This window comes from Mandrillus leucophaeus, unplaced genomic scaffold (genome assembly GCF_000951045.1).
Source record: "Mandrillus leucophaeus isolate KB7577 unplaced genomic scaffold, Mleu.le_1.0 Scaffold404, whole genome shotgun sequence".
NCBI lineage: Eukaryota > Metazoa > Chordata > Mammalia > Primates > Cercopithecidae > Mandrillus > Mandrillus leucophaeus.
This window is the reverse complement of record NW_012104299.1, coordinates 1176705-1202950: the sequence shown is the minus strand read 5'-3', so window position 1 is coordinate 1202950 and position 26246 is coordinate 1176705. Positions and strand designations below refer to the sequence as shown.

The 26246-nt window shown below is 35.5% G+C and overlaps 1 protein-coding gene across 3 annotated transcripts in view; it reads right to left on the bottom strand.

The window, feature by feature from the left end:
- CEP112 (centrosomal protein 112kDa) overlaps positions 1–26246 on the bottom strand; it is a 587957-nt gene that overhangs the window by 187012 nt on the left and 374699 nt on the right. The window contains exon 1 of one of the 3 annotated variants that reach the window (XM_011992148.1): positions 7462–7867. The exons of the other annotated variants lie outside the window; for them this stretch is intronic. Within the exon in view, the coding sequence (XP_011847538.1) occupies positions 7462–7623 (162 nt within the window). The 5' untranslated portion in view covers positions 7624–7867. Of the gene's footprint in view, positions 1–7461; positions 7868–26246 lie in introns of those variants that run through there. 3 annotated transcript variants of the gene reach the window in all.

The window sequence follows — 26246 nt, the reverse complement described above, 5'->3', positions numbered from 1 at the left end:
TTTTTTCTTTTATTTTCTGTTAGATGTGATTCCTTACTTTAAAAGAATCTTGCATTTTAAAAGCGACCTTGAGCTTCCAATATTTTCTCTCCTAATGATATGAAACAGTAAAAATAAAAACAAAACAAAACCCCACACCCTCAGCATAACTTAAAGCTAGAAAAACAATACAACTTCAAAGTAACTGTGAGTAAAAGAACAGATAATTATTTCAGGTAAGATTCACCAGTGGTTCAGACAAAATTAGTGAACAAAAGTCTAAGAATATGTGCATAGTCTCAAAGTATGTCTCGCAAGATATTTTCATCTTAGAAATGGAAAACGATTAATTTTACAGCACAGAAACCCGGCAGATACCATCTTTAAAAAGTGATTAATGTTTGCATCACCAATAACAAGATATTTTGATACCATGCATCCTTTGATATAATGCATCTGAGAAAGGCACAATAGCACTTCTGTATTATTCTTGCCAGAAATGCATAACCTCAATCTAATCATAAACAAAGTGAGAAACATTGTACAAAATAACTAGCAGCGAGTACACTTCAAAAGCATCAAAGTAATGAAAGATAAGGAAAGACAGGGGAGGTGATTGAAGGAGAATAAAGAGATATAACAACTAAATGCACTGTGAGATCCTGCATTGGGTCCTAGAACAACAAGAAAGGACTTTAATGGAAAAGCTAGTGAAATTAAAATAAGATTTATAGTTATTTCATAGATTGTGCCACTGTTAATTTCCTGGTTTTGGCAATTGTACTATAGATAAATAAGATGTTAACATTAGGGGAAGCTGGGTGAAGGACATATGGCAATTCCCTGTACTATTTTTATAACATTTTAGTAAGTGTAAATAAAAGTTTAAAAACAAAAAAGTTAAAAAAGCATCTTCAATCTTTTTAAAATAAGTGGGATTTTCATAAACAATTACTGTCTGACATTCTTCCGATTTTTCCTAAGCTCATAGCTTCCTCATGTTATCCCCTTTGACTGCCTCAGAAAATTCTTCATATCTAGTGCCAATTCAAATATTGTCTCTCTTCCATAAAATATCCCGATTCCTACAGACCTTCTCAGATTTCCCAGCATTGTACCCTAAAGTAGAAGTTTACCATGCATGATTAGATAGTCTTCTAGTTCCTTTTTTACTTGTATTTCTCATTGTCGCCGCAATAAGAAAAGCCCCCAAAATGCAGTGACAATGTCTTTTCGTGATTTTCCCCAGCACTGACCTAAATATACAGTAAATGCTTGTTAAATATATGTTGACTCATTCACTCATAAATTATTTAAGGAAACTAGAGATTTGTAAGTTCACATCATCCATTTTACAGCCTTTCTGTGAAATTAGATATCAAATACAGGACTGAATGGGCCATTAGTTATAATCTAAGTATGGCAATTCTGATAATTTCTTATTCCCAGGAAGTCTCTAAATTGTAAAATGTATGCTACTTCCTTCAATTTAATAAGGTAGTTGGGGTTGAATAAACACCAGAATCCCTAATATAATTACAACAATTTATAGATATATAGGCCTAAATTACAAATCCTTAGAAGCTCATTGAAAACTGTTAGAATTCCGCATTCAATATTAATATGAAATGTACAATAACATAAGCAATTGTCACAAATAAGATTCAAAGATACCAATGTTTGATGAGATATTTTCCATGACCCGGGGTTGCTTCCTTAGAGTATTCCTAGGATGTCTACTGATCTGTTAAAGTCATGCAATGGGAACAAATGTCCATTTTTTTTGCCAAGAAAATACCATAGATGAATATTAAAAACAGTTCTGTAAGCCAAAATTCACATCTGCACATGCTTAAAATGTAGCTCTTTTTTAAAATAATAATTTGTAATACATTCTGAAAAAAACCAAAAAATGTTGTACAATGCTCTACACCTGGCTGGGTAACCAGTGTTTAGCCATAAGTGCAGTGATACAGGCTATGCAATTACTGAAATTGATTAGTGTACTCTAAATTGTGGAAATATGAATGTGTTTGTGTACTAGTAACTCTTTCTGGCATCTATTTCAGGCTTGTTTATATTATACTATGTGTGTATATATATATACACACATATATGTAGAATATAAAGTTCAAAATATACTCTACTGAGGTAACCAACCAATTACAGGAAATAAAATATGTTTAAGGGGAATACAATGTGTGGAACTTAAAGGGATTTTCTACACAATTAGGGATTCCAATTCATATATATATATATATATTTTTTTTTTTTTTTTTTTTTTCCCTGAGACAGAGTCTTGCTCTGCCGCCCAGGCTGGAATGCAGTGGCACGATCTCGGCTCATCACAACCTCTGTTTCCCAGGTTCAAGCTATTCTCCTCCCTTAGCCTCCTGAGTAGCTGATTACAGGCGCATGCTACCACACCCGGCTAATTTTCTATTTTTAGTAGAGATGGGGTTTTGCCATGTTGGCCAGGCTGGTCTCGAACTCCTGACTTCGGGTGATCCACCCAACCTCAGCCTCCCAAAGTGCTGGGATTACAGGAGTAAGCCACCGTGCCCAGCCTAATATTGTTTCTTTAAAAAAACTTTTAAAAGGTCACTAATTCATTAAGAAGATATCACAAGCAATGCTGTAAAAAGCTTTTTTTAAAACCATTTTAAAAAATATGTGCAGGGAAAAATATATTTTGGTCTGATATTGAAGAAGAAATGATTTGCAAAATTGTAAAAATATTTAAGTACTCAAAATTCCCAATTCAATGGAATATTTAGAATACATGCATATATAATACTACTTTAAAATATTTCTGTATCATTTTATTTTTAAAAAGAATGATTACTACAGCAAGTTAAGATGAAGAATAATTTGTATCTTAAAAATAGGCATTTAAAAACAGACCACTTTTTCTATTCCATATTAGTTTATATTGTTGTTATTTTTTAAAAAATCAGATGTATGGCATAGGACACAACAAAGTACAGTCTTCCTTAGGTATCCACAGGGGATTGGTTCCAGGACTCCCGTGATACCAAAATCCAAAGATACTCAGCTCTCTTAAACAAAATGGCAGAGTATTTGCATGTAACTGTGAACGTTCTCCCATATACTATAAAACATCTCTAGATTATTTTTAATACCTAACACAATGTAAATCCTATGTAAGTGGTTGTTGTACTGTATTGTTTTTACATTTGTATTACTTGTTATTGTTATATTGTTATTTTTATATTTTTAAAAACATTTTTGATCCACGGTTGGTTGAATCCATGAGTACAGAACCTACAGATACGGAGGACAGATTATAAACTGAAAAATTACAAATGCTCATGTATTTTCCCTGGTACATTTGATTCTTCATAGGTTAGATTTGTTTTGAGGAGTCATTTTCCAAAATTTACCAGTTTATTAATAACATATACCACTGTGAAAAATAAAATATGTTGACATATGTGGCATAATTAAAATTGATCCCTCATAGGGAAACTAGTAAGCAACAGGTATTCAGCTAATTATATATGTAGAAAAATTCCAAGGAATCTACCAAAAAAAGTGACTAGAATTAATAAATGAGTTTAGAAAGGTAACATGGTACAATATCAACATTAAAACATATATTTATATATTAGCAAAGTTCTTTGTGCAACCTCTAGATGCTGAAAACTATAAATGCTGATGAAAGAAATTAAAGAAAACCTAAATAAATGGTAAGATCTTCAGTGGTCATGGATCAGAAGATGCAATTTCATTAAGATTTCTGAAGGGGTGGCCTGCCCCTCACACCTGTGGGTGTTTCTCGTAAGGTGGAACGAGAGACTTGAGAAAGGAAATAAGACACAGAGACAAAGTATAGAGAAAGAAAAGCGGGGCCTAGGGGACCAGCGCTCAGCTTACAGAGGACCCACGCCAGCCCCGGTCTCTGAGTTCCTTTAGTATTTATTGATAATTATCTTTACCATCTTAAAGACAGGGGAGTGGCAGGACAATAGGATCAAAGAAAAAAGAGGAAATCGGCAGTAAGACATATGAACAAAAACCTCTGTGACATGAATAAGTTCAAAGGAAAATGCTGTGCCTTGAGATGCATATGCAAACATCTCCATAAACTTTTTAGCAGCATTGTTTCAGTCTATCACATGGGGAGAAACCTTGGACAATACCTAGCTTTCCTAGGCAGAGGTCCCTGCGACCTTTGGCCCTGTACGTGTCCCTGGGTAGTTGAAATTAAGAGAATGGTGATAACTTTTAACCAGCAAGCTACCTTCAGGCATTTGTTTAACAAAGACACATCCTGCACAGCCCAAAATCCATTAAACCCTTGAGTCACCGCAACACATGTCTCTTGCAAAGGACAAGGTTGGGGGTAGGGTCACAGATTAACAGCATCTCAAATACAGAACAAAATGGAGTCTCTTATGTCTACTTCTTTCTATATAGACACAGTAACAGGCTGATCTCTCTTCCTTTTCCCTACAGATTTCAACCTTAATGTAGATTAAACACAAATTTTAAAAATATCCCAGTAGGACTTTGTATAGAATTCATTATGCTGATTCTAAGAAAAGCAAAGAAACCATCATAGGCAAAACAATCTTGAAGAAGATCAGTGTTGGACAACTTACACTACCTCTCTAAGACTGACTATAAAAGCTACAGTAATCAAGATAGTGTGGTATTGGAAAAGGATAGGCATATAAATCAATGGAAGAAAAACAGAAAGTCCACAAGTAGGCCACACATATGTGGTCAAATGATTTTCAACAAAGCTGCAAAGGCAATTCAATGGAGAAAGGATAGTCTTTTCAACAAACAATACGGAAACAATTGAATCTTAATCCATACATTGCACCCTCCACAAAAATCTACTCAAAATGGACCACAGACCTAAAAATAAAACCTAAAACTATAAAAGTTCTAGAAGAAAACAGGAGAAAAGCTTTGTGACCTTAAGTCAGGCAAAGATTCTTTATACACAACACCAAAAACATGATCTATAAAAGAATAAACTGGTGAGTCAGACTTCATAAAAATTAAGAATCTCTGCTCTTTGATTTGGGAGAAAGTGTTGGCAAATCACATATATTATAAGCAACTTGAATCCAGAATACATAAATAACTCTCAAAATTTAATAATTAGAAAATAACAATAAAAAATCAGAAAAAGATTTTAATAGATACTTCACCAAAAAAGATACTCAGATGACAAAATATACACAGGAAAAGGTGCTCAACATTATTAGTCATTAGGGAAATGCATGAGTGGTTAGATATGTGTATTTGGATGACTAAAATAACATTATGAACTCCACAATATGAAGGGTTCAACCTCACTGGAACTCTCACACACTGCTGGTGGGAGTGCAAACTTAGGTAGCTACTTTGGGAAACAGTTTGGCAGTTTATAATAAAATTTAAAAATATACTTAACATACAGCTCAGCAATCTCATTTCTATTTACTCAAATTAAAGTGTATATTCATACAAAATCTTTATGTGAATGTTTACCAACCCAGATATTTCCCAGCTGGAGAATGGATAAGCTTTGGTACTCCCATACACTGGAATATTACTAAGCAACAAAAAGGAACAGATTACAGTCACACACAACAACATGGGTGAACTTCTAATGTATTATGCAAAGGGAAAGAAGCCAGACTCAAAAGGCCAGCTACTGAATATTCACATGACATTCCAGAAAAGGAGAACCTATGGTCACAGAAAATAGATGAGTGATTACTAGGAGCTGGGGCATGAGAAAAGAAGTGGGGCTGATGACAAAGGTCCGGAGAAATGTTTGAGGGGATGGAACTGTTCTTTATCTTGATGTGGTGGTGGTTTGTCAAAACTTGCAGAACTGTACATAACCTATGTAAGTTTTATTTGTCTTAAAAGAGGAATAAATGAAAAGGTAGAGGAATACAAGAAAGAGCTTGACTGCTTCTGAGTTGGTGTGGAAAGGAGGAAGGCAGGGACATCTTTGAGGAAGAAAGATGAGTTACCAAGTCTTCCAGGCAGAGGGGAAAATGTGTGTGAAGCCACAAAGGGAGATCGTTCACAGCCTATTTATGGAAAATGGAGTTGTCTGGGAGTGGTTACAGCACAGAATGTTATCTGTGGTGGGAGAGACAGTTAAGAAAGGTAGAAGATATCAATTCACACCCATTACAATGGTTATTATAAACAGTGTTGGCAATGATGGCACTGCCGCTAGGAATGTAAAAGGATGTAGGTGCTATGGAAAATGTATGGCAGTTCCTTGAAAAATTAAAAATGGAATTATTGTATCGACCAATTCCTACTTCAGAGTATATACCCCAAAGAACCGAAAGCAGAAACTAGAACAGATACTTACATACCCATGTTCACGAAAACATTATTCATAATAGTCAAAAGGTGGAAGCAACCCAAGTGTCTGTCCGTCGGCCAATGGATAGATGAACAAATGGGATATACACATACAATGGAATATTACTCATTTTTAAGAGGAAATTCTGACACATGCTACAACGTGGATGAACTTGAAGACATTATGCTAAGTGAAATAAGTCAGTCATAAAAGAACTACTACTGTATGATTCCATTCATATCAGGCACCCTAGAGCAATGGTCCCCAGCCTTTTTGGCACAGGTTTCACGGAAAACAACATTTCCACGGGATGGGGGTAGAAGGATGGTTTTGGGATGAAACGGTTCCACCTCAGATCATCAGGAAGTAGCTCACCTGCTGCTCACTTCCTGCTGTGCAGCCTGGTTCCTAACAGGCCACAGACTGGTACCGGTCTGCAGCCCAGGGGCTGGGGATCCCTGCCCTAGAGCATCAAGTACATAGAGACAGGAAGTAAATGATGGTTGCCACGGGATAGGGGGAGAGAAAATGGGAGTTATTGCTCAGTGGGCACAGGTTTAGTTTTACAAAAAAAAATTCTGGAGACAGACAGTGGTGATGGTTGCACTGCACAACAATTTAAATGTACTTAACACCACTGAACTGTACAGTAAAAACATAGTTATCCTAACTTAAAATTAATTAATTAAAATAAATATGTAAGAAAGAAAAGCAAGGAAAGGTACAGAGGGGAAATGAAATTATGCAAATCCTTGACTAGACAACTAGGAAGCTGTAGCAACTTCACTTTTTCTTGGGCTACAGCACTTTGTAAGTTTTTGAGCAAGGGAGGAAATGCCATTAGCTCACAATCTACCCCTTCCAGAAAGTTCTGCTGGATTCTGCCTGTTGCCCCCAGATGTCAGACACCTCCCTGCGTTTCCCAGGGCAGGCAGTCCAGCATATCTAGATGATGGCCCTTATTTCTGTTCAATGTGATCACAGTTTGTTCCATCATCCCTGCCCCATCAAAATTCATCTCCTGAGGGGAGGGGCTGTTTTTATATTACCAGTGCCTAAGTCAGGTCAGCAATGAGATTTATTTTTTCAGCAAGATCCTTATGTCAGGAGGACAGAGGTGGTCTTGTTCTTACCTTCTTCTCTTTGAGGTTAGATTTTCCTGTATCCCTCAGAGGCCTCAAACTTCCTGCCTGCTCTGTCTTGGGGACATTACCATTCTCTTCTTTCATCTCTATCAGTCTCAGGGCTTGGTTTTCCTTGACAAATGGATGGTCTAAACTCAGAGAAGCCCACATCTTCGTTGACCCCCATTAAGATCTCAGAAGCAGTGATGAGAACCCTCAGTGCAAGCTGTAGGACAAGCAGAACTTCTAACGAGAAGCTAGTGAGAGCACAGCCTCCCTCCTCTGACAGAAAGGCGACTTGGGCCCAGAGGGTTAGAGTCTCTGAGATTCCCCACCACAATCTCTTAGGTGGGGGTGAGGTGAGATAGTGACATCACAACCACACTGCTTTGCTCAGTTTCTGATGTCAGCTAATGTCATGCCAGGGCTAAAGGGCCAGCACATCCCTCTTTGTGATTCTGGTCTCCCAGGGGCAGAAAATAGGAAGCAGGCTAAAGATGCCCTCGGACTTACGGACAAGGCAATAGTATGACGAAAGCCTGACTTCTGTGCATCACCGTTCAGCTTGTAACATGCACAGTAGAGAACATTTAGAAACACAGAAAAATATAATTGAAAATTCACATATCCCATCTCACAGCGAAATGAACTAGCATATTTCTTTCCAGTTTTCCAGTTTGTAAGTGTGATGATTAATACTGAGTGTCAACTTGACTGGAATGAAGGATGTAAAGTGTTGTTCCTGGGTGTCTCTGTGAGGGTGTTGCCAAAGGAGATTGACATTTGAGTCAGTGGACTGGGAGAGGCAGACCAACCCTCAATCTTGGTGGGCACCATCTAATCAGCTGCCTGCATGGCTAGAATAAGGCAGGCAGAAGAAGGTGGAAAGAGCAGACCTGCTGAGTCTTCTGGCCTTCATCTTTCTGCCATGCTGGATGCTTCCTGCCCTTGAACATCAGACTCCAAGTTCTTTAGCTTTTGGAGTCTTGGACTTACACCAGTGGCTTGCCAGGGGCTCTCAGGCTTTCAGCCACAGACTGAAGGCTGCACTGTTGGCTTCCTTACTTTTGAGGTTTAGGGACTTGGACTGGCTTCCCTGCTCCTCAGCTTGCCAAAGGCCCATTGTGGGACTTCACCTTGTGAGTCAATACTCCTTAATAAACTCCCCTTCATATATATATCTATTAGTTCTGTCCCTCTAGAGAACTCTGACTAATACACTAAGCTTATCTACGGCTTACTTTCTTGCTCTCATGCCTCCTATCAAATCCATCAGAAAACCATATTTACTCTTAAAGTATATTTTTAAAATATATCCAGAATATGATCACCTCCCCAGCTACTCCTCTGGTCTAAGCCACCAACATTTCCTCTCATCTAGATTACCAAAGTTGCCTTCTCATTGGTTTCCCACCTTTGTTCTCATGAAGCTAGAATGATCTTTTAAAGCCTAAGTCAGATCATATCCCTTCATGGCATAATACCCTCTTACTCTCTCATTACTCAGAGTTAAAAGTCAAAGTCATTGGAACAGCCTCAAAGGCCCTACATGACCAGGCCTTGGGATGCCTCTAATGTCATTTCCAACTCACTCCCCCTTGTCCACTATGTTCTTGTCACACTGGCTTCCTTAAGTCCCCTAGCCATGCCAGCCATGCTCTTGCATTAGGGTGTCTGCACTAGCTCTTCCCTCTATCAGCAATTTCTTCCTCCAAATATCAACATGCCTCACTCGACTCCTTCATCTTTGTTTGAATGTTACCTCCTTGATGAAGCCAGCTTTGGTCACATTATATAAATGGTCCCAGTCCTGGTACTCCAGAGTCTCCCTGAATCTTCTCTATCATTTCCTTTTCAATAGCACTTTGATACTTTAAAAAATTCTATGTAAGTTATTTATGCGGCATGTTCATGGCTAACAATGTATCTCTCCTACTAGAATGAACTTGGAGGGGAAAGGAATATATGCCATTTCGCTCACTGCTATATCCTAAGTGCCTAGGGCCATTGTACAAAAATTAGGCAGAAAATACTGAAAGAAATGAGTGTGTGACATTCGTCTGTTAACTGTTCCCCAGTATCTGCTCTTCATTTCTTTTCAAAATAGTCTTCCTGCAACTTTTAGCACAGTGCATGCAAACAGGTCCCTGCTGCCCCAGGTGTGGCACTGGGACTGTTTTCTCCAGTAAAGTGTCAGAATGATATGTGCAACTTCCATGGCCATTCCCTACAAGGAAATATTTGTCTTCCTAACCTTTTTCCTCTCTTTCTGCTGGTTAAGAAATGGTGTCCATCGGAACAGCAGCCTTTAAAGCAGAGATGGAGACAGCATGTTGAGGATGATAGAGGAATCTTACTAGTCAGTCTAGGTTCCTAAATGACCTCATGAAAGAACCATTTGATCCTAGCCCTGGGCAATCCTAATAAATCTGGATTGTTATGTGTAACAGAAATAAACTTTCTTATTTAATTTCTCCACTGCATTTTGGGGTTCCCTCTTACAGTAACTTAGGCTTCCTCTAGTATATAAAGGATCACAAATAATTTTTCTTTTTTGATTTATCAGTATAGTGATTTATACTATTAATAATAGTGCTCTTAATATCAAACCATCTTTGCATTCCTGGAATAAAATCCATATGATTATGATGTATGGTATTTTAAATGTGCTACTAGATTCTCCTGCCTAATACTTAGTTTTTTACAATATTCAAAAGTGAGATTAATATGTTTTTAGAGAGTTTTTTTTTTCAGTTTGACGTTGATGTTATGCTAACTAAGGAATAGATTACGAGGTCAAAAGATAGGGATATTTTTAGGGTTCACAATATAGATAACCAAAGACTTTCAGGAAGGTTGTAACAATTTATATTCCCACCAATAGCATTTTAGAGTGTTTATTCACTGCACCCTAGGCATTTTGGTATTATTAATTTAAAATGATGCTTGGTATTATTTAAACTAATTTACTTTTTCAATATATTAAAAAATAGTATGTTCATTAGCATTTTCTTTATTACTAATGAGAATGAAGAGATTTATTTAAGCCAACTACACTTTTAGTGGTCATGTACTTTCTATTTGTTTATTTTTACCATGTCCCATAATGTATTCAATTTAGTTAAATTACTCATACAGTTTCAATTTTTAATTTACTTAATCTGCACAAAGCTGGATCAGGCAAACCAGGCCCACAGAGAATTTTTTTTTTTTCCATTATGAATAAGGGTTAGAACCAGACCTGACTCTCAACCCAGAACTCTTCCACTGTACTAGACCCATAATATATCTATGCAGCTTTATGCCCATCAGCTCATTCTATTGTCCTCCCCTCAAAGAAAGTCTAAACATAGGAGCCGGGAGTCTGAAATAAGAGGCTCTGTCCCTTTATCCCAACATCCCTGAGTCTCTCAATAAAGACAAAATAAGTTTGGTTCTAAGTGCATAAAATGTTATTTGAAATGTTGATGTGATGTGGAAAAAACATCAGAAAGGCTGCTTGGAATATTAAAATAATTACAGTCTAGCTATCTATGACCTACTGTCAAAAGAGCATGAATTTAAAATATACATAATGACCACAATGATATTCTATAATTAAAGTACAAAAAACATAAAAAGAAAAGGTGCATCTTTTACATAAAAAGTACTCTTATACATATAACTTAGCATGAAAGCTGGGACATATTTAACAGTGAAAGGGATAGCAGGAAATGCTAAGTCACACAAGATACTGGGACAACAGGTAAAAGTGAGAATGTTTTGGTCAAATCAAGATGATACACACCCTATTAATGGTAACATATCAAAGTAGTACCATAAGTAATTATTTCTGTTCTTATTTGTAATCATTTCTTCACTGATAAAGATCCTAGTGAAATATATTTTTTCATTTTATTAACTTTAGTGTTATAAAAAACAGATGCACTGTCCAATTAGGCTATTACAAATTTAGCCATGAAGTTGAAAGGATCAAAAGATTTATACAAGCAAAGACTGGGAGTGGCATTAGCAAGATGGTAGAATAGATTGTCTGGCATCACTCCTGTCACAAAAATATAACTAAAAACTATCCAAAGACAAGAATACCATCCTGAGTTCACCAGAACTTGGAGGAGAAGCAGAGAAACTCCCTGGGCCCACAGAATCGAAAGAAGCCATGAATGGTAAGAGAAATATTCATGTTGGACTGTGCTGCCCTCTCCAACAAGCCATCATAATATCCCTCACACAAAATTTCTCTAGATTCAGTTTCCAGGGTAAGAGGTTGTAGACATTAGATCTCCTCAACAGTCTGGGAATCTTCACATGAAGACCATTCTGGTATTGTCCCACAGGAACGAATGGAAATGCCAGGAATACTAAACCAACTGGGGTGAATTGGGGACAAACAGCTGGCACTGATTACATGAACTAGTATATGGATCTTGGCAGCTACTCTGTACTTCAATCAGTGGGGAAGCCATATTAAAGAGACTGGTTGGTGCTGTATTGCTGCAGGGGGCAGAATCTGTGGGAAGACTCAAATTCCTGGCTAGATTTTTTCACAAACCCTAAGTGCTCTATGGAGCCTTACCCTGACCCAGAAACAACTAAAAGGTTGGGATTAAGTTCTGGTGCCTGCTTAAGTCTTCCTTACACTGGAAAACAATGGCAGGTCAGCAAGGTAGTTCAAAGGCAATGTTTAACTTCCAATGCTCACGATAAGTCTTCCCCAGACCAGAAAACAATGGCAGGCAGTGATTTTGTTTCAGAGAAGCATTTAAGTTCTTGAGTTCACCATAAATCTTCCCCACACCAGAAAAAAATGGCAGGGCAATGAGTTAGTTCCAGTGCAGTGTTAGTTCCAACGCTCACTATAAGTCTTCCCCAGAATGGGAAGTAACAACAGGCCAGCATTTAACTTCTGATGCTAAGTAGTAAAGGTCTGATACCAACAAAGAACACGTGCATAAACTGGAGGAGGTGGATGTCTCCTCAAATGTGCACCCATCAACATAAAGTTGCAAGGATTGTGAAAACTCAGGGGAAATGACACCACCAAAAGAAACTAACAATAGACTCAGAAGAGTTGACGAACTATGAAATATCAGATAATTTAGAATAATATTTTTAAAGAATTTCAGAAAATCACAAGCAAATATGGATAGAAAACTAAAAGAAATTTGGAAAACAATCCAGGAACAAAGTGAGAAATTTGACAAGGAAATTGAAATAAATAAAAAACCAAATAGAAATATAAGAAAAGATAATACAATAATAGAACTGAAAAACTCTATTGAAAGTTTCAACAGCAGACTTGACAAAACATAGGAAAGAATTAGCGAGCCTAAAGACAGAACATATGAAATGATTCATAGAAGGCAAAAGGATAAAGAAAATGAGTGAAGAAAGCTTACAAGACTTATAGGGAAAACAACAGAATATACATTCATCTCCTTGCCACATAGAACATACTCTAAAATTGATGACATAATTGGACAAAAAACAATCCTCGGCAAAGGCAAAAGAAAGGAAATCATACCGAGTACAGTGTTGTACCACAGTGTAATAAAAATAGAAGGCAAGACTGAGACTATCACTCAAAATCATGTAATTACATGAAAATTAAACAACATGCTCCTGAATGACTTTTGGGTAAATAATGAAATTAAGGCAGAAATCAAGAAGTTTTTTGAAGCTAATGAAAGCAAAGATACAACATACCAGAATCTCTGGGACATAGCTAAGGCAGTGTTAAGGGGGAAATTAGACAGAGCACTAAATGTCCACATCAAAAAGTTGGAAAGATCTCAAATCAACAACCTAACATTACAACTGAAAGACTTAGAGAGGCAAGAACAAACCAACCTCAAAGCTAGCAGAAGAGAAGAAATAACCAAAACGAGAACTGAAATGAAGGAAACTGAGACACAAAAAGCCATTCAAAAGATCAATGAATCCAGGAGTCTGTTTTTTGAAAAACAAACAAACTAACTAATAAGATAGATAGGCCACTAGCTAGACTAATAAAGAAGAAAGAGAGAAGATCCAAATAAACACAATTAGAAATGACTAAGGGAATGTTACCACTGAGCCCACAGAAATAAAAATAACCATCAGAAACTCCTATGAACACCCCTATGCATACAAACTAGAACACCTAGAAGAGATGAATCAATTCCTGGACACATACATCCTGCCAAGACTGAACCAGGAAGAAATTCATTTCATGAACAGACCAATAACAAACTCCAAAATCGAATCAGTAATAAATAGCCTAACAAAAAAACTCCAGGACCTGATGGATTGACAGCCAAATTCTACCAGATAAACAAAGAAGAGCTGCTACCATTCCTACTGAAACTATTCCAAAAAAATTGAGGAGGAGGGACTCCTCCCCAACTCATTCTATGAGGCCAGCACCATCCTGATACCAAAACCTGGAACAGACAAAAAAAAAAAGAAAAGAAAACTTCAGGCCAATACTCTTGATGAACATTGTTGCAAAAATACTCAACAAAATACTGGCAAACTGAATCCAGCAGCACATCAAAAAGCTAATCCACCATGATCAAGTAGACTTCATCCCCAGAATGCAAGGTTAGTTCAACATATACAAATCAATGAATGTGATTCATCACATAAACAGAACTAAAGACAAAAACCACATGATTATCTCAGTAGATGCAAAAAAAAGGCTTTCAGTAAAATTCAACACCTCTTCATGTTAAAAACTCTAAATAAACCAGGCATTAAAGGAATATACCTCAAAATAATAAGAGCCATCTCTAACAAACCTACCACCATTATGCTGAATGGGTAAAAGCTGGAAGCATTTCCCTTGAAAACCAAAAAAAGACAAGAATTCCCTTTCACCACTCCTATTCACCATAGTATTGGAAGTCCTAGCCAGAGCAATCAGGCAAGAGACAGAAATAAAGGACATCCAAATAAGAAAAGAGAAAGTCAAACTTTCTGTTTGCAGACGTGATTCTGTATCTAGAAAACCCTATAGTTTCAGCCCCAAAGCTCCTTCAGCTGATAAAAAACTTCAGCAAAGTTTTAGGATGCAAAATCAATGTACAAAAATCACTAGTATTCCTATACACCAACAACAGTCAAGCCAAGAGCAAACCAGAAAGCAATCCATTCACAATTGCCACAAAAAGAATAAAACACATAATATACCTAGGAATACAGCTAACCATGGAGGTGAAAAGTCTCTACAATGAGAATTACAAAACACTGCTCAAAGAAATCAGAGAAGACACAAACAAATGGAAAAACATCCCATGCTCATGGACTGGAAGAATCAATCATTAAAATGGCCAAAGCAATTTACAGATTCAACGCTATACCTACCAAACTGCCAATGACATTTTTCACACAACTAGAAAAAACTATTTCAAAATTCATATGAAGCCAAATAGAGCCTGAATAGCCCAAGCAATCCTAAGTAAAGAGAACAAAGCTGGAAGAATCACCTTACTCAACTTCAAAGTATACTACAGAGCTATATTAACCAAAACAGCCTGGTACTGGTACAAAAACAGACACATAGACCAATGAAACAGTATAGAAAGCCCAGAAATAAGGCTACACATTTACAACCACTTGATCTTTGACAAAGATGACAAAAATAAGCAACAGGGAAAAGACTCCCTATTCAATGAATGGTGTTGGGATAACTGGCTAGCTGTATGCATAAGACTGAAGCTGAATCCCTTCCTTACACTATAAACAAAAATCAACTCAAGAATAATTAAAGACTTAAATGTAAAACCTAAAACTATAAAAATGCTGGAAGACAATCTAAGCAATACCATCCTGGACATAGGAACAGGCAAAGATTTCATGACAAAGACACCAAAAGCAATCACAACAAAAACAAAAGTTGACAAGTGGGCTCTAATGAAACATAAGAGCTTCTGCACAGCAAAAGAAACTATCAACAGAGTAAACACACAACCTACAGAATGGGAAAAAATATTTGCAAACTATGCATCTGACAAAGGTCTAATATCCAGCATCTATAAGGAACATAAACAAATTTACAAGAGAAAAACAAACAATCCCATTAAAAAGTGGGAAAGGACATAGACAGACACTTCTCAAAAGAAGACATACATGTGGCCAACAAGTATAGGAAAAAAAGCTCAATATCACTGATCATTAGAAAAGTGTAAATTAAAACAACAATGAGATACCACCTCACACCAATCAGAATGGCTATTAGTAAAAAGTCAAAAAATGACAGATGCTGGCAAGGGTGTGGAGAAAATGGAACACTTATACACTATCAGTGGGAGTGTAAGTTAGTTCAACCATTGTGGAAAGCAGTATGGTCATTCCTCAAAGAGCTGAAAATAGAACTACCATTCAACCCAGAAAACCCATTACCAGGTGTATACCCAGAGGAATATAAATCATTCTACCATAAAGACACATGTACATGAATGTTCACTGCAGCACTATTCACAATAGCAAAGACATGGATCACCTAAATGTTCATCAATGACAAACTGGATAAAGACAATGAGGTACATATATACCATGGAATACTATGCAGCCATAAAAATATGAGATCATGTCTTTTATGGGAACATGGATGGAGCTGGAGTATATTATCCTTAGAAAACTAACAGGAACAGAAAACCAAAGACCACATGTTCTCACTTGTAAGTAGTGGCTAAATGATGTTACCGATGCAACAAACCTTCACATGTACCCCCAAATCTAAAATAAAATTTAAAAAAAGACTTACGAGACATCATCAAGTAAATGAATCTCCACATAACAAAAATTCCCAAGACAGAAAAATGTCCACAAAGCATATTTTAAAAAAATAATGACTGAAAATTTCCCGAATCCCAAGAAAAATTATACCATCCAGGCACAGGAAGAAGTAATCAATCAAATTTAACCGAAAGGGGAAATCCCCAAGGCACACAATAATCAAATTAGTAAAAATGAAAGACAAAAAAAGAATACTCAAAGAAGCAAGAGAAAAGACACATATCATATTCACTGGAACCCCAGTATGGATTTCAATGGATTTCTCGACAAAAACCCTGAAGGCCAGAAGAGAGTAGGATACTATATTCCAAATTTGGGGGTTGGGTGGGGAAAAGGAGAGACTGGCAACTAAGAATACATACCCAACTTAGCTATTCTTCAGAAATGAAGGAGAGATAAAGATTTTCCCAGACAAATCAAAGCTGGGGTTATTCATCAACACCAGACCTGTCTTACACAAAATGCTAAAGGGAGTTTTTCAATCTGCAAGAAAGAAATGAATACTAACATGTAACAAGAAGACATCTAAAGACATTAAACTGACTTGGAAAAACAAGAAAACAGACACATTCAGAATAGTCTAATACTGGAACAGAAGCAATTAAACCACTTATGTCTTGAGCGTGCAGACTAAAACACAAAACTATTTTAAAATAATAACTACAATAATTGGTTAAGAGACAGGCAATATAAGAAGATGTAAATTGAAGCATCAAAGAGTCAAAATGTGGTGAAGAGGATGGTGTTAAAGTGTAGTGGGTTTTTTTTGTTATTTTTCTTTTGGTTGTGTTCAAAGTTAAGTCACTATCAGTTTAAAATAACCTCTTATAACTAAAAGATATTTTTTGTAAGCCTCATGGTGGCCACAAAGCAAAATAAATACACTAAAAATAGCACAGAATCAATGGATACACTACAAATAGCATAGAATCAAAACATACTACCAAAGAAAATCACTTAACCACAAAGGAAGACAGTAAAGAAGGAAGAAAGGATTTACAAAACAATCAGAACACAAGTAAGAAAATGGCAGCAGTAAACTCTTTCCTACCAAAAACTTTGAATGCAAATGGGTTAAATTCTCCAATTAAAAGACAAAGAATGGTTAAATGGATTTAAAAGAAAACAAGATTCAACAATATGCTGTCTTCAAGAAACTCACTTCACCTATAAAGACACACACAGACTGAAAGTAAAGAGATAGAAAAGGATATCTCATGCAAATGGAAACCATAAAAGAGCAGGAATAGTTACACTTAGATTACATTGACTTTAAATAAAGAACTGTAAAAAGAGAGACAAAGAATGCTATATAACAAAGAAATCAATACAGAAAGATAATATAATAATTGTAAATATACCTGCACCCAACACTATAGCACCCATACATAAAAAACAAAAATTAACAGACCAAAAGGGAGAGACTGACTGCAATACAATAATAGTAGTAGACTTCAACATTCCACTTTCAGAATGGACACATGATCCAGACAGAAAATCAGCAAAGAAATATTCGAGGTAAACTGTCCTCTAGACCAAATGGACCTAACAGACATTTACAGAACATTTCCTCAACATGGAATAGTCTCCAGGACAGACCAAATATTAGGTCACAAAACAAGTCTTAACAAATTTTTAAAAATCAAAATCATATCAAGTATCTTTTCTGATCACAATAGAATAAAACTAGCAATTAATAACAGATAGAATGTTGGAAACTGTATAAATTCATGGATATCAAACAGCAGACCCCTTGATAAGAAATGGATCAATGAAGAAATTCAAAGAGAAATGTTAAAATTTATTGAGACAAATGAAAATAAAAATACAACACATTAAAACCTATGAGATACAGGAAAATCAGTTCAAAGAGGAAAGTTTATAACAATAAATGTCTACATCAGAAAAGCAGAAAGACATCAAATAAACAATCTAACACTACACTTCTAGGAAATATAAAAGGTAGAACAAACCAAACCCCAGATTTGTAGAAGAAATGAAATTATAGATTAGAACAAAAATAACTGAAATTGAAACCAAAAAAAGAAAAGTCAACAAAAAGTTGTTTTTAAAAAAGATAAGCAAAACTGACAAACCTTTAGCTAGACTAAATAAGAAAAAAGAGAAGAGATCCAAATAAATAAAACCAGAGATAAAAAGGGAGACACTAAAATTGACACCACACAAATACAAAGGATCAGTAGAGTCTATTATAAACATCTACACACCAACAAAATGTAATGCCTATTAACAGAAGAAATGGATAAACTTCTGAGAACATGCAACATACCAAAACTCAACTATGAAGAAATAGAAAAACAGAACAGACCAATAATGCATAATGAGATTGAAGCAGTAATAAAATCTTTCATCAAAGAAAAACCCAGGACCTTAGAGCTTTACTGCTGAATTCCACCAAACATTTGAAAAAGAACTAATATCAATTCTACTCAAAGTCAATAAAAAAAGGAAGAGGAGAGAATACTTCCAAACTTATTCTACAAGGCCAGCATTAACCTGATACTAAAACTCGAGAAGGACACACACATACACACACACAAAGAAAACTAGAAGTTAATATCCCTCATGAACATAGATGTAAAAATCCTCAGGAGCATACTAGCAAACTGAATTCAGCAACACATTAAAAAGATCATTCATCATGACCAAGTGGGATTTATCCTGGGGATGCAAGGATGATTCAACATAAATACATCAATAATACACCACATTAATGAAACCAAGAACAAAAACCATATGGTCACTTCAATAGATGCTGAAAAATCATTCAATAAAATTCAACATCCCTTTATGATTAAAAAAAAAAAACCTCTCAAAAAACTGTGTATAGTAGAAACACTTCCCAAAACAGTAAAGGCCATATAGGACAAACCCAGAGCTAACATCATAGTGAAAAGGGAAAAATTAAAAGTCTTTCCTCTAAAATCTGAAATAAAACAAGGATGCTCACTTTCACCATTTCTATTCAACATAGTATTGGGAGTCCTAGTCAGAGCGATTAGGCAAGAGAAAAAAATAAGGGGCATCCAAATTAGAAAGGAAGAAGTCAAATTATCCTTATTCACAGACAACATGATCCCATATTAAGAAAAACCTAAAGACTCCACCAAAATAATGTTAGAACCAACAAACAAACTCAGTAAGGTTGCAGGACATAAAATCAACATGCAAAAATCAGTAGCAATTCTATACACCAACAGTGAACAATCATGAAAAAAAATCAAGAAAGCAATCCTATTTACAGCACTATTAAAAAACTAGGAATATGTTTAACCAAAAGTAGTAAAAGTTTCTACACTGAAAACTTAAAACACTGATCAAAGAAATTAAAGAGAACACAAAAATGGAAAGATACTCCATGCTCATGGATTGGAAGAATTACTAATGATAAAATGCCCACACTACCCATAAAAATCTACAGATTGATTGCAATCTGTATCAAAATACCAATGAGATTCTTCAGAGAAATACAAAAAACAATTCTAAAATTTGTATGGAACCACAAAAGACCCCAAATAGCCATAGTGATCTTGTGCAAAAATTATAAAGCTGGAGGAATTGCACTATCAGGCTTCAAAATACACTGCAAAGCTATCAAAACCAAAACAGCATGGTAATGGTAGAGAAATATACATATTGACCAATGGAACACAATAGAGAACCCAACACACCTTTACAGCTAACTCATTTTTGACAAAGGTGCCAAGAACATATTTTGGAGAAAGGACAGTCCCTTCATAAACAGTACTGGGAAAATTGGATATCCTTATGTAGAAGAATGAAACCAGGTCCCTATCTCTCACCATATAAAAAAATCAAGTCAAAATGGATTAAAGACTTAAATGTACGACCTGAGAGTATGAGACTACTTGAAGGAAATATTGGTCTAGGCAAAGATTTTTTTTTTTTTGTAAGACTTCAAAAGCACAAGCAACCAAAGCAAAAGCAGAAAAATGGGATTATATCAAGGTAAAAATCTTGAAAAATATTGAAGTAAATATACATTAGTACTGACTTTCTGCACAGCAAAGAAAACGATCAAGAGTAAAAAGAAATCAGAGAACATATTGGCAACCTATCCATCTGACAACAGGTTATATAAGGAACTCAACAGCAAAAAACAAATAATCCAATTTAAAAATTGGCAAATAATCTGAACAGACATTTTTCAAAAGAAGACATACAAATTGCCAACAGGGCATGTGAAAAAAATGCTCCATATCACTAATCATCAGAGAAATGTAAACCAAAGCAACAATGAGAGGATATCTCATCCACTTAAAATTGCTATTATCAAAAAGACAAAAAACAAACACTTATGCGGATGTGGAGAAAGGGGAACACTAATACACTGTTTGTGGGAATACAAATTAGTATAGTCACTATGGAAAACAGCATAAAGGTTCCTCAAAAAACTAAAATTAGATCTAGCATATAACCCAGCAATTCCACTGCTGAATATATACCCAAAAGAAAGGAAATTAGTATACCAAAGAGAGATCTGCACTCCCATGTTTATTGCAGCATTATTCACAATATCAAAGATATGGAAACAACATAAGTGTACATCAGCAAAGGGGTGGATAAAGAAAATGTGCGATATATACACAACAGAGTATTAGCTATAAAAAGAATGAAATTCTGTCATTTTCAGCAACATGGATAGAATTAGATGTCATGTTAAGTGAAATAAGCCAGGCACAGAAAGACAAATATTGCATGTTCTCATTCATATGTGGGAGCTAAAAAAGTGGATCTCATGAAGGTGAGAGGAGAATGATAGTTACCAGAGGCTGGGAAGGGTAAAGAGGAGAAGGCATAAAGAGAGGTTGGTTAATGAATACAAAAATACAGTTAAACGTAAGGAAGAAGTTCTAGTGTTCGATAGCACAGTGGGGTGACTATAGTTAATAATTTATTGCACATTTCAAAATAGCTAGAAAAAAGATTTGAAATCTTCTTAACACAAAGAAATGATAAATGTTTGAGGTGTTGGATATCCTAATTACCCTGATTTGATCACAACACATTGCAAGATTGTATAAAAATCTCACATATATCTGACAAATATGTACAATTCTTACATATCAATATAAATGTTTAAAGGTTTGCATAATTATCAGCACTAATCTTAAACAAACATACACACAACAAAAAACAAACCAAAAAAAAATCTCCTCAGACCTAAACTGTATGTGCATGTACGTGTACACACACACACACACACACACACACACACGAGACTTAGGGCACAAATATCTGCTTATTTTACTCACTCCCACTTCTCTCCATTTAAATATAAAACTTTGATGATAGCAAATAAGCTCTTCTACTTTCAATAACTTCCCAAGTCGAGTCACTATCTTTTGCTGTATTGACCTAAGGCATTTTCATTTATTCTAAATAGAAATTTTTTCATCACAGGGCATCCCAAAAGACAAAACCAAACACCTCGGAGGAATACAGAACTCCAATTTTAATGCTTCTATTAGAATACTAAAAATGAGGCTACAGAAGAACAGAGGAGGATTAATCTTGTAATTTTTAAATGCCTACTTTAAACCAATTCATTTATAATTCTAGGTTTTATTTTCAAATAACCTTAACATAAAATATACTCTCTTTTAATTTTCTCCAAGTAAAACATAGTTTGCTAGCTTCAGATAACTAGACTTTGAAGTTAAGCTATTGATTTGCTCTCCTGGATTGCCAGAAAATAAAGTGCTCTTTAATGTGCAGCAGAAGGCAGAGGGAGAAAGGGGGAAAACTTCGTTGGGAAACTGTGAAAGCCATTCAGAAGGCAGCAGTCTATTTCTATCTACATCCATGACTCCACATGACATTGAGCTTTGTAGTCCCTCTCAGATAAGGATGATAGACCTTTGAACATGTAAATATTCAAGCATTAATGATGATAGGTACCCCTGCTTTTTTTGTTAATAAACAAATGATCCAGATATTATTCTAATATTTGTTTAGTGGACTTACTGTGATACGAGTGCCTCACATACAAATGACATAAAGTAGGAGAGCTGAGGCTCATGTACAAAAGGGTCTAAGGAACATCAATTTCTTCTTGTTACATAGGAGATACATAAATATGTTTAAAATATTTGATTTGGCTTGATTTGTGTATTTTGTCAAAATAACAACAAAAGTCTTAGTTTTTCTTTTTAATCATGCCAATTATTATTTTTTAAGGTTTTTGGCTATTTAATTTTTTATTTCTTTAAATACTTATCCTACAATAGTACTCCAAACCTCAGCATCACACACTATATCCATGTAACAAACCTGCACATGTATCCCCGAATCTAAAATGAAAGTTGAAATAAAAAAATTATCCTATAAAAAGGCTTAGTTTTTGTATAAGACAAGATTATAACCCCTGTCATATTCAAGAAAGCTTTACAATTTAGGTCATTCAAAAGTACATTAATATAAACCTTAATATAAATGAACATCAATTCATCACATTCAAATTATGTACACATCCTAAGTCTTCCAAGTTATTTGTGTATTTTTTTACTTGGTAAATTAAATTATTGTTATATTTAGAGGTGCCATTATCTATTATACCAGGCTATAGCTTATATATCCAGAGGAAAATGCCGACTTTAAGTTCACCAATATTTATGGAACATAATAAAAAATATACAGGATATTGTTGGCCAATCAATTTTATAATTCTAACCTGAGGATAACATTTAATTTAAAGTTTAAGGATATAAAACTCCACATTTTTAAGCAAAGGAAAAAGTCATGGAAAAGATGAAAGTAAAAAGAACAAAATTGAGGTTGGAAATCCATCTTAAGCCGAAATGACAATGTCTTCATAAGTTAATATTAATCCTTTAATTATAAATTTTAAAGGTTTAAGTAGTTTCTATGGCCTTAACTTCGAATAATTACGCCATATGGAGCTTTTCTTAAATTTGAAAAAGATGTTGAATTGTTGCTCAAAGCCTTTTCATGACTTCAGGCTGGCAGAATTCCAGTATAATCCTTCAGACACCACTTAAAATTAGAGACCAGGAACCCAAGCTGGTAAATGCTATGTCAAAATGCTAACAGCTTTTTACTGAGTAGAGTACGTTGTAGAAAACGTTTGATGTGTTGGTATATTTATAAATATCAAAACATGAAGCTGAAAACAACTATTTATAGTGGAGAATTTACAAAGGAAAAGATGAACAGATTAGACTAAATTTAAATAAAATGTTTGTGTATCATAAAATTAAATCATAAAAGGCAAATGCCAAAGACGTTTGCCACAAAGATAAGGGTCTTATCATTCTAAATATAAAAGGAGCTTATTAGATGAGCTGATGAGAAAAACAGTAGGACCCTAAAAGAAGAAAAACTGGTAAAAGACATGAACAGGCAATTTCCAGAAAATGAAATATAAATAAGTAACAGGTAAATCCACTGTAAATGTTCAATCTCTCACACTTAAAAATACAAATTAAAACAACTGTTGTTCACAAACATGTACTACAAATTAGGTAAAACTACTAAGAAATCTATAGACTAAGTAGATACTCTACTGAAGTAAATATACATTAGTATAAACTTTCTGAAATGCAATTTGACCTGTTAATTCTACTAGGATTTCAACCTAAAAAAATTGAAATTGAAAATGTTAACAGAAGTTTATGTATAATGATGACAATCTCCACATTAAACAATTAAAAAAAAATCTAAATGTTTGGCTGGGTGCAGTGGCTCACGCCTATAATCACAGCACTTTTAGGAGGTCAAGGTGGGTGGATCACCTGAGGTCAGGAGTTCGAGACCAGCCTGGCCAACATGGTGAAACCTTGTCCCTACTAAAGATACAAAAATTAGCTGGATGTGGTGGTGCATGCCTGTAGTCCCAGTTACTCGGGAGGCTGAGGCAGGAGAATCATTTGAACCCACAAGCCAGAGGTTGCAGTGAGCCGGGATCAGGCCACTGCACTCCATCGTGGACAACAGAGCAAGACTCTATCTCAACAAACAAACAAACAAACCCCCACAAAACTAAATGTTCCAAAATAAAGAAATAACACAATTAATTATATCTGGCTGGGCGCAGTGGCTCACGCCTGTAATCCCAGCACTTGAGGAGGTCGAGACAGGTGGATCACGAGGTCAGGAGATCAAGACCATCCTGGCCAACATGATAAAACCCTGTCTCTACTAAAATACAAAAAATTAGCCAGGCATGGTGGCACGTGCCTGTAGTCCCAGCTACTAGGAAGGCTGAGGCAGGGGACTCGCTTGAACCCGAGAGGCAGAGGTTGCAGTGAGCCAAGATTGCACCACTGCACTCCAGCCTGGCGACAGAGCAAGACTCCGTCTCAAAAAAAAATTATGTTATACCAAAGACCGGATGAGGTGGCTCACGCCTGTCATCCCAGAACTTTGGAAGGCCAAGGCGGGGTGGATCACTTGAGGTCAGGAGTTCAAGGCCAGCCTGATCAACATGGAGAAAACCTGTCTCTACTAAAATACAAAATTAGCCAGGCATGGTGGCGCATGCCTCTAATCCCAGCTACTCGGGAGGCTGAGGCAGGAAAATCACTTGAACCTGGGAGGTGGAGGAGGTTGTGGTGAGCCGAGATTGCGCCATTGCACTCCAGCCTGGGCAACAAGAGCGAAAGTCCGTCTCAAAAACAAAACAAAAAACAAAAAACAAAACCCACACATATATATATACATATATATATATAGAGAGAGAGAGAGAGTTATATCCATGAAACAGGATATCATGAAACAATGAAAACAATATTTTCAAAGAATTTCAAATGACATTGGAATATTCTTAGTATAATACTTTAAAAAGCAAGAGATTGAATTGTTTAATTAGTATGCTCTTGGGCAGCTAAGTTAGTATGGCTATTTTACATATACATTAAATTATTACTATTATAGCTGGGTGGTGGTTGGAACAGGGAATTTTACACCTTTCTCCACCTTCCCTATTTTCTAAAATATCCTCTATTTCAAGGAAGGTTATTTTTAAAATAGCTGAATAAGTTTTCTAAAATAATGGTCCAATTTAGATACCAAAGTTTTAATCAATCTTCTGCAAATTACCCACTATCATCACTTAGTAATGTTCTTTAATTTTTCAAAAGTTCATATTTTATGGGCTTTGTTTCAATTCAGTTTGAAAAGATTTTAAAAGGCCACAAAAAAAGCTTTCACTTTGCAAATGTCAATCCTTTACTCTCTTGGATTCTGTATTGGAAGCATTTTGACCTTGTGGAGATATTTCATGTTTCTCTTAACTCAAAATCATTGAAGATATCATCTGGGTCTAAATTGCTGCTGACAGAAACTCAGGTAGGATCTGGACTTAGGAATTTTTTTTATAACCTTAACACTGTAAGCGCTACTGAAACAACACAGACCCATATAGAATGTTACATTGAGATTATTTATTATTCTGGTGTTACTGTCCTCTCCTCTTTGAACCTCAATTTTATACTCAACGAGAGAAAATGAACTTCTAAACCTCTGAATTCTTGACTGGGTTTTAAACTGCTGGCAAATATTTTAAATTTCCTATTTATTTAAACACGATAAAAACATCAAACTTTTAAAAAGATATAGTGAAAAGAGTTCAAGTAACTGGCAGAATGACACAACAGACTCACAACAGAATTAGCAGCTTGTTAGTTTTAATTCAAACTCTTACAGTAAAAACTCAAATTTTAAAAACTTTATGTAGAAAAATTCAAACTATGTCTGAATAAAGATTAATGCTGTGTTTTCAACTTATTAAGTGATATGAAGGAAATCAAAACACTAAAATAACATATAAATGAGTATTTGAATACAAGGATGTATCATACCCTACCTAAAGTATTTATAATGAGTTGAAATCAAATGTGGATAAATCAGTAACAGTTTATTCACATGACCAGGCACAGAGGCTATTCTTGAATTTCTCCGTACATTATCATTCTTGTTGTTTTTTTTTTTTTTTTTTTTTTTTTTTTTTTTTT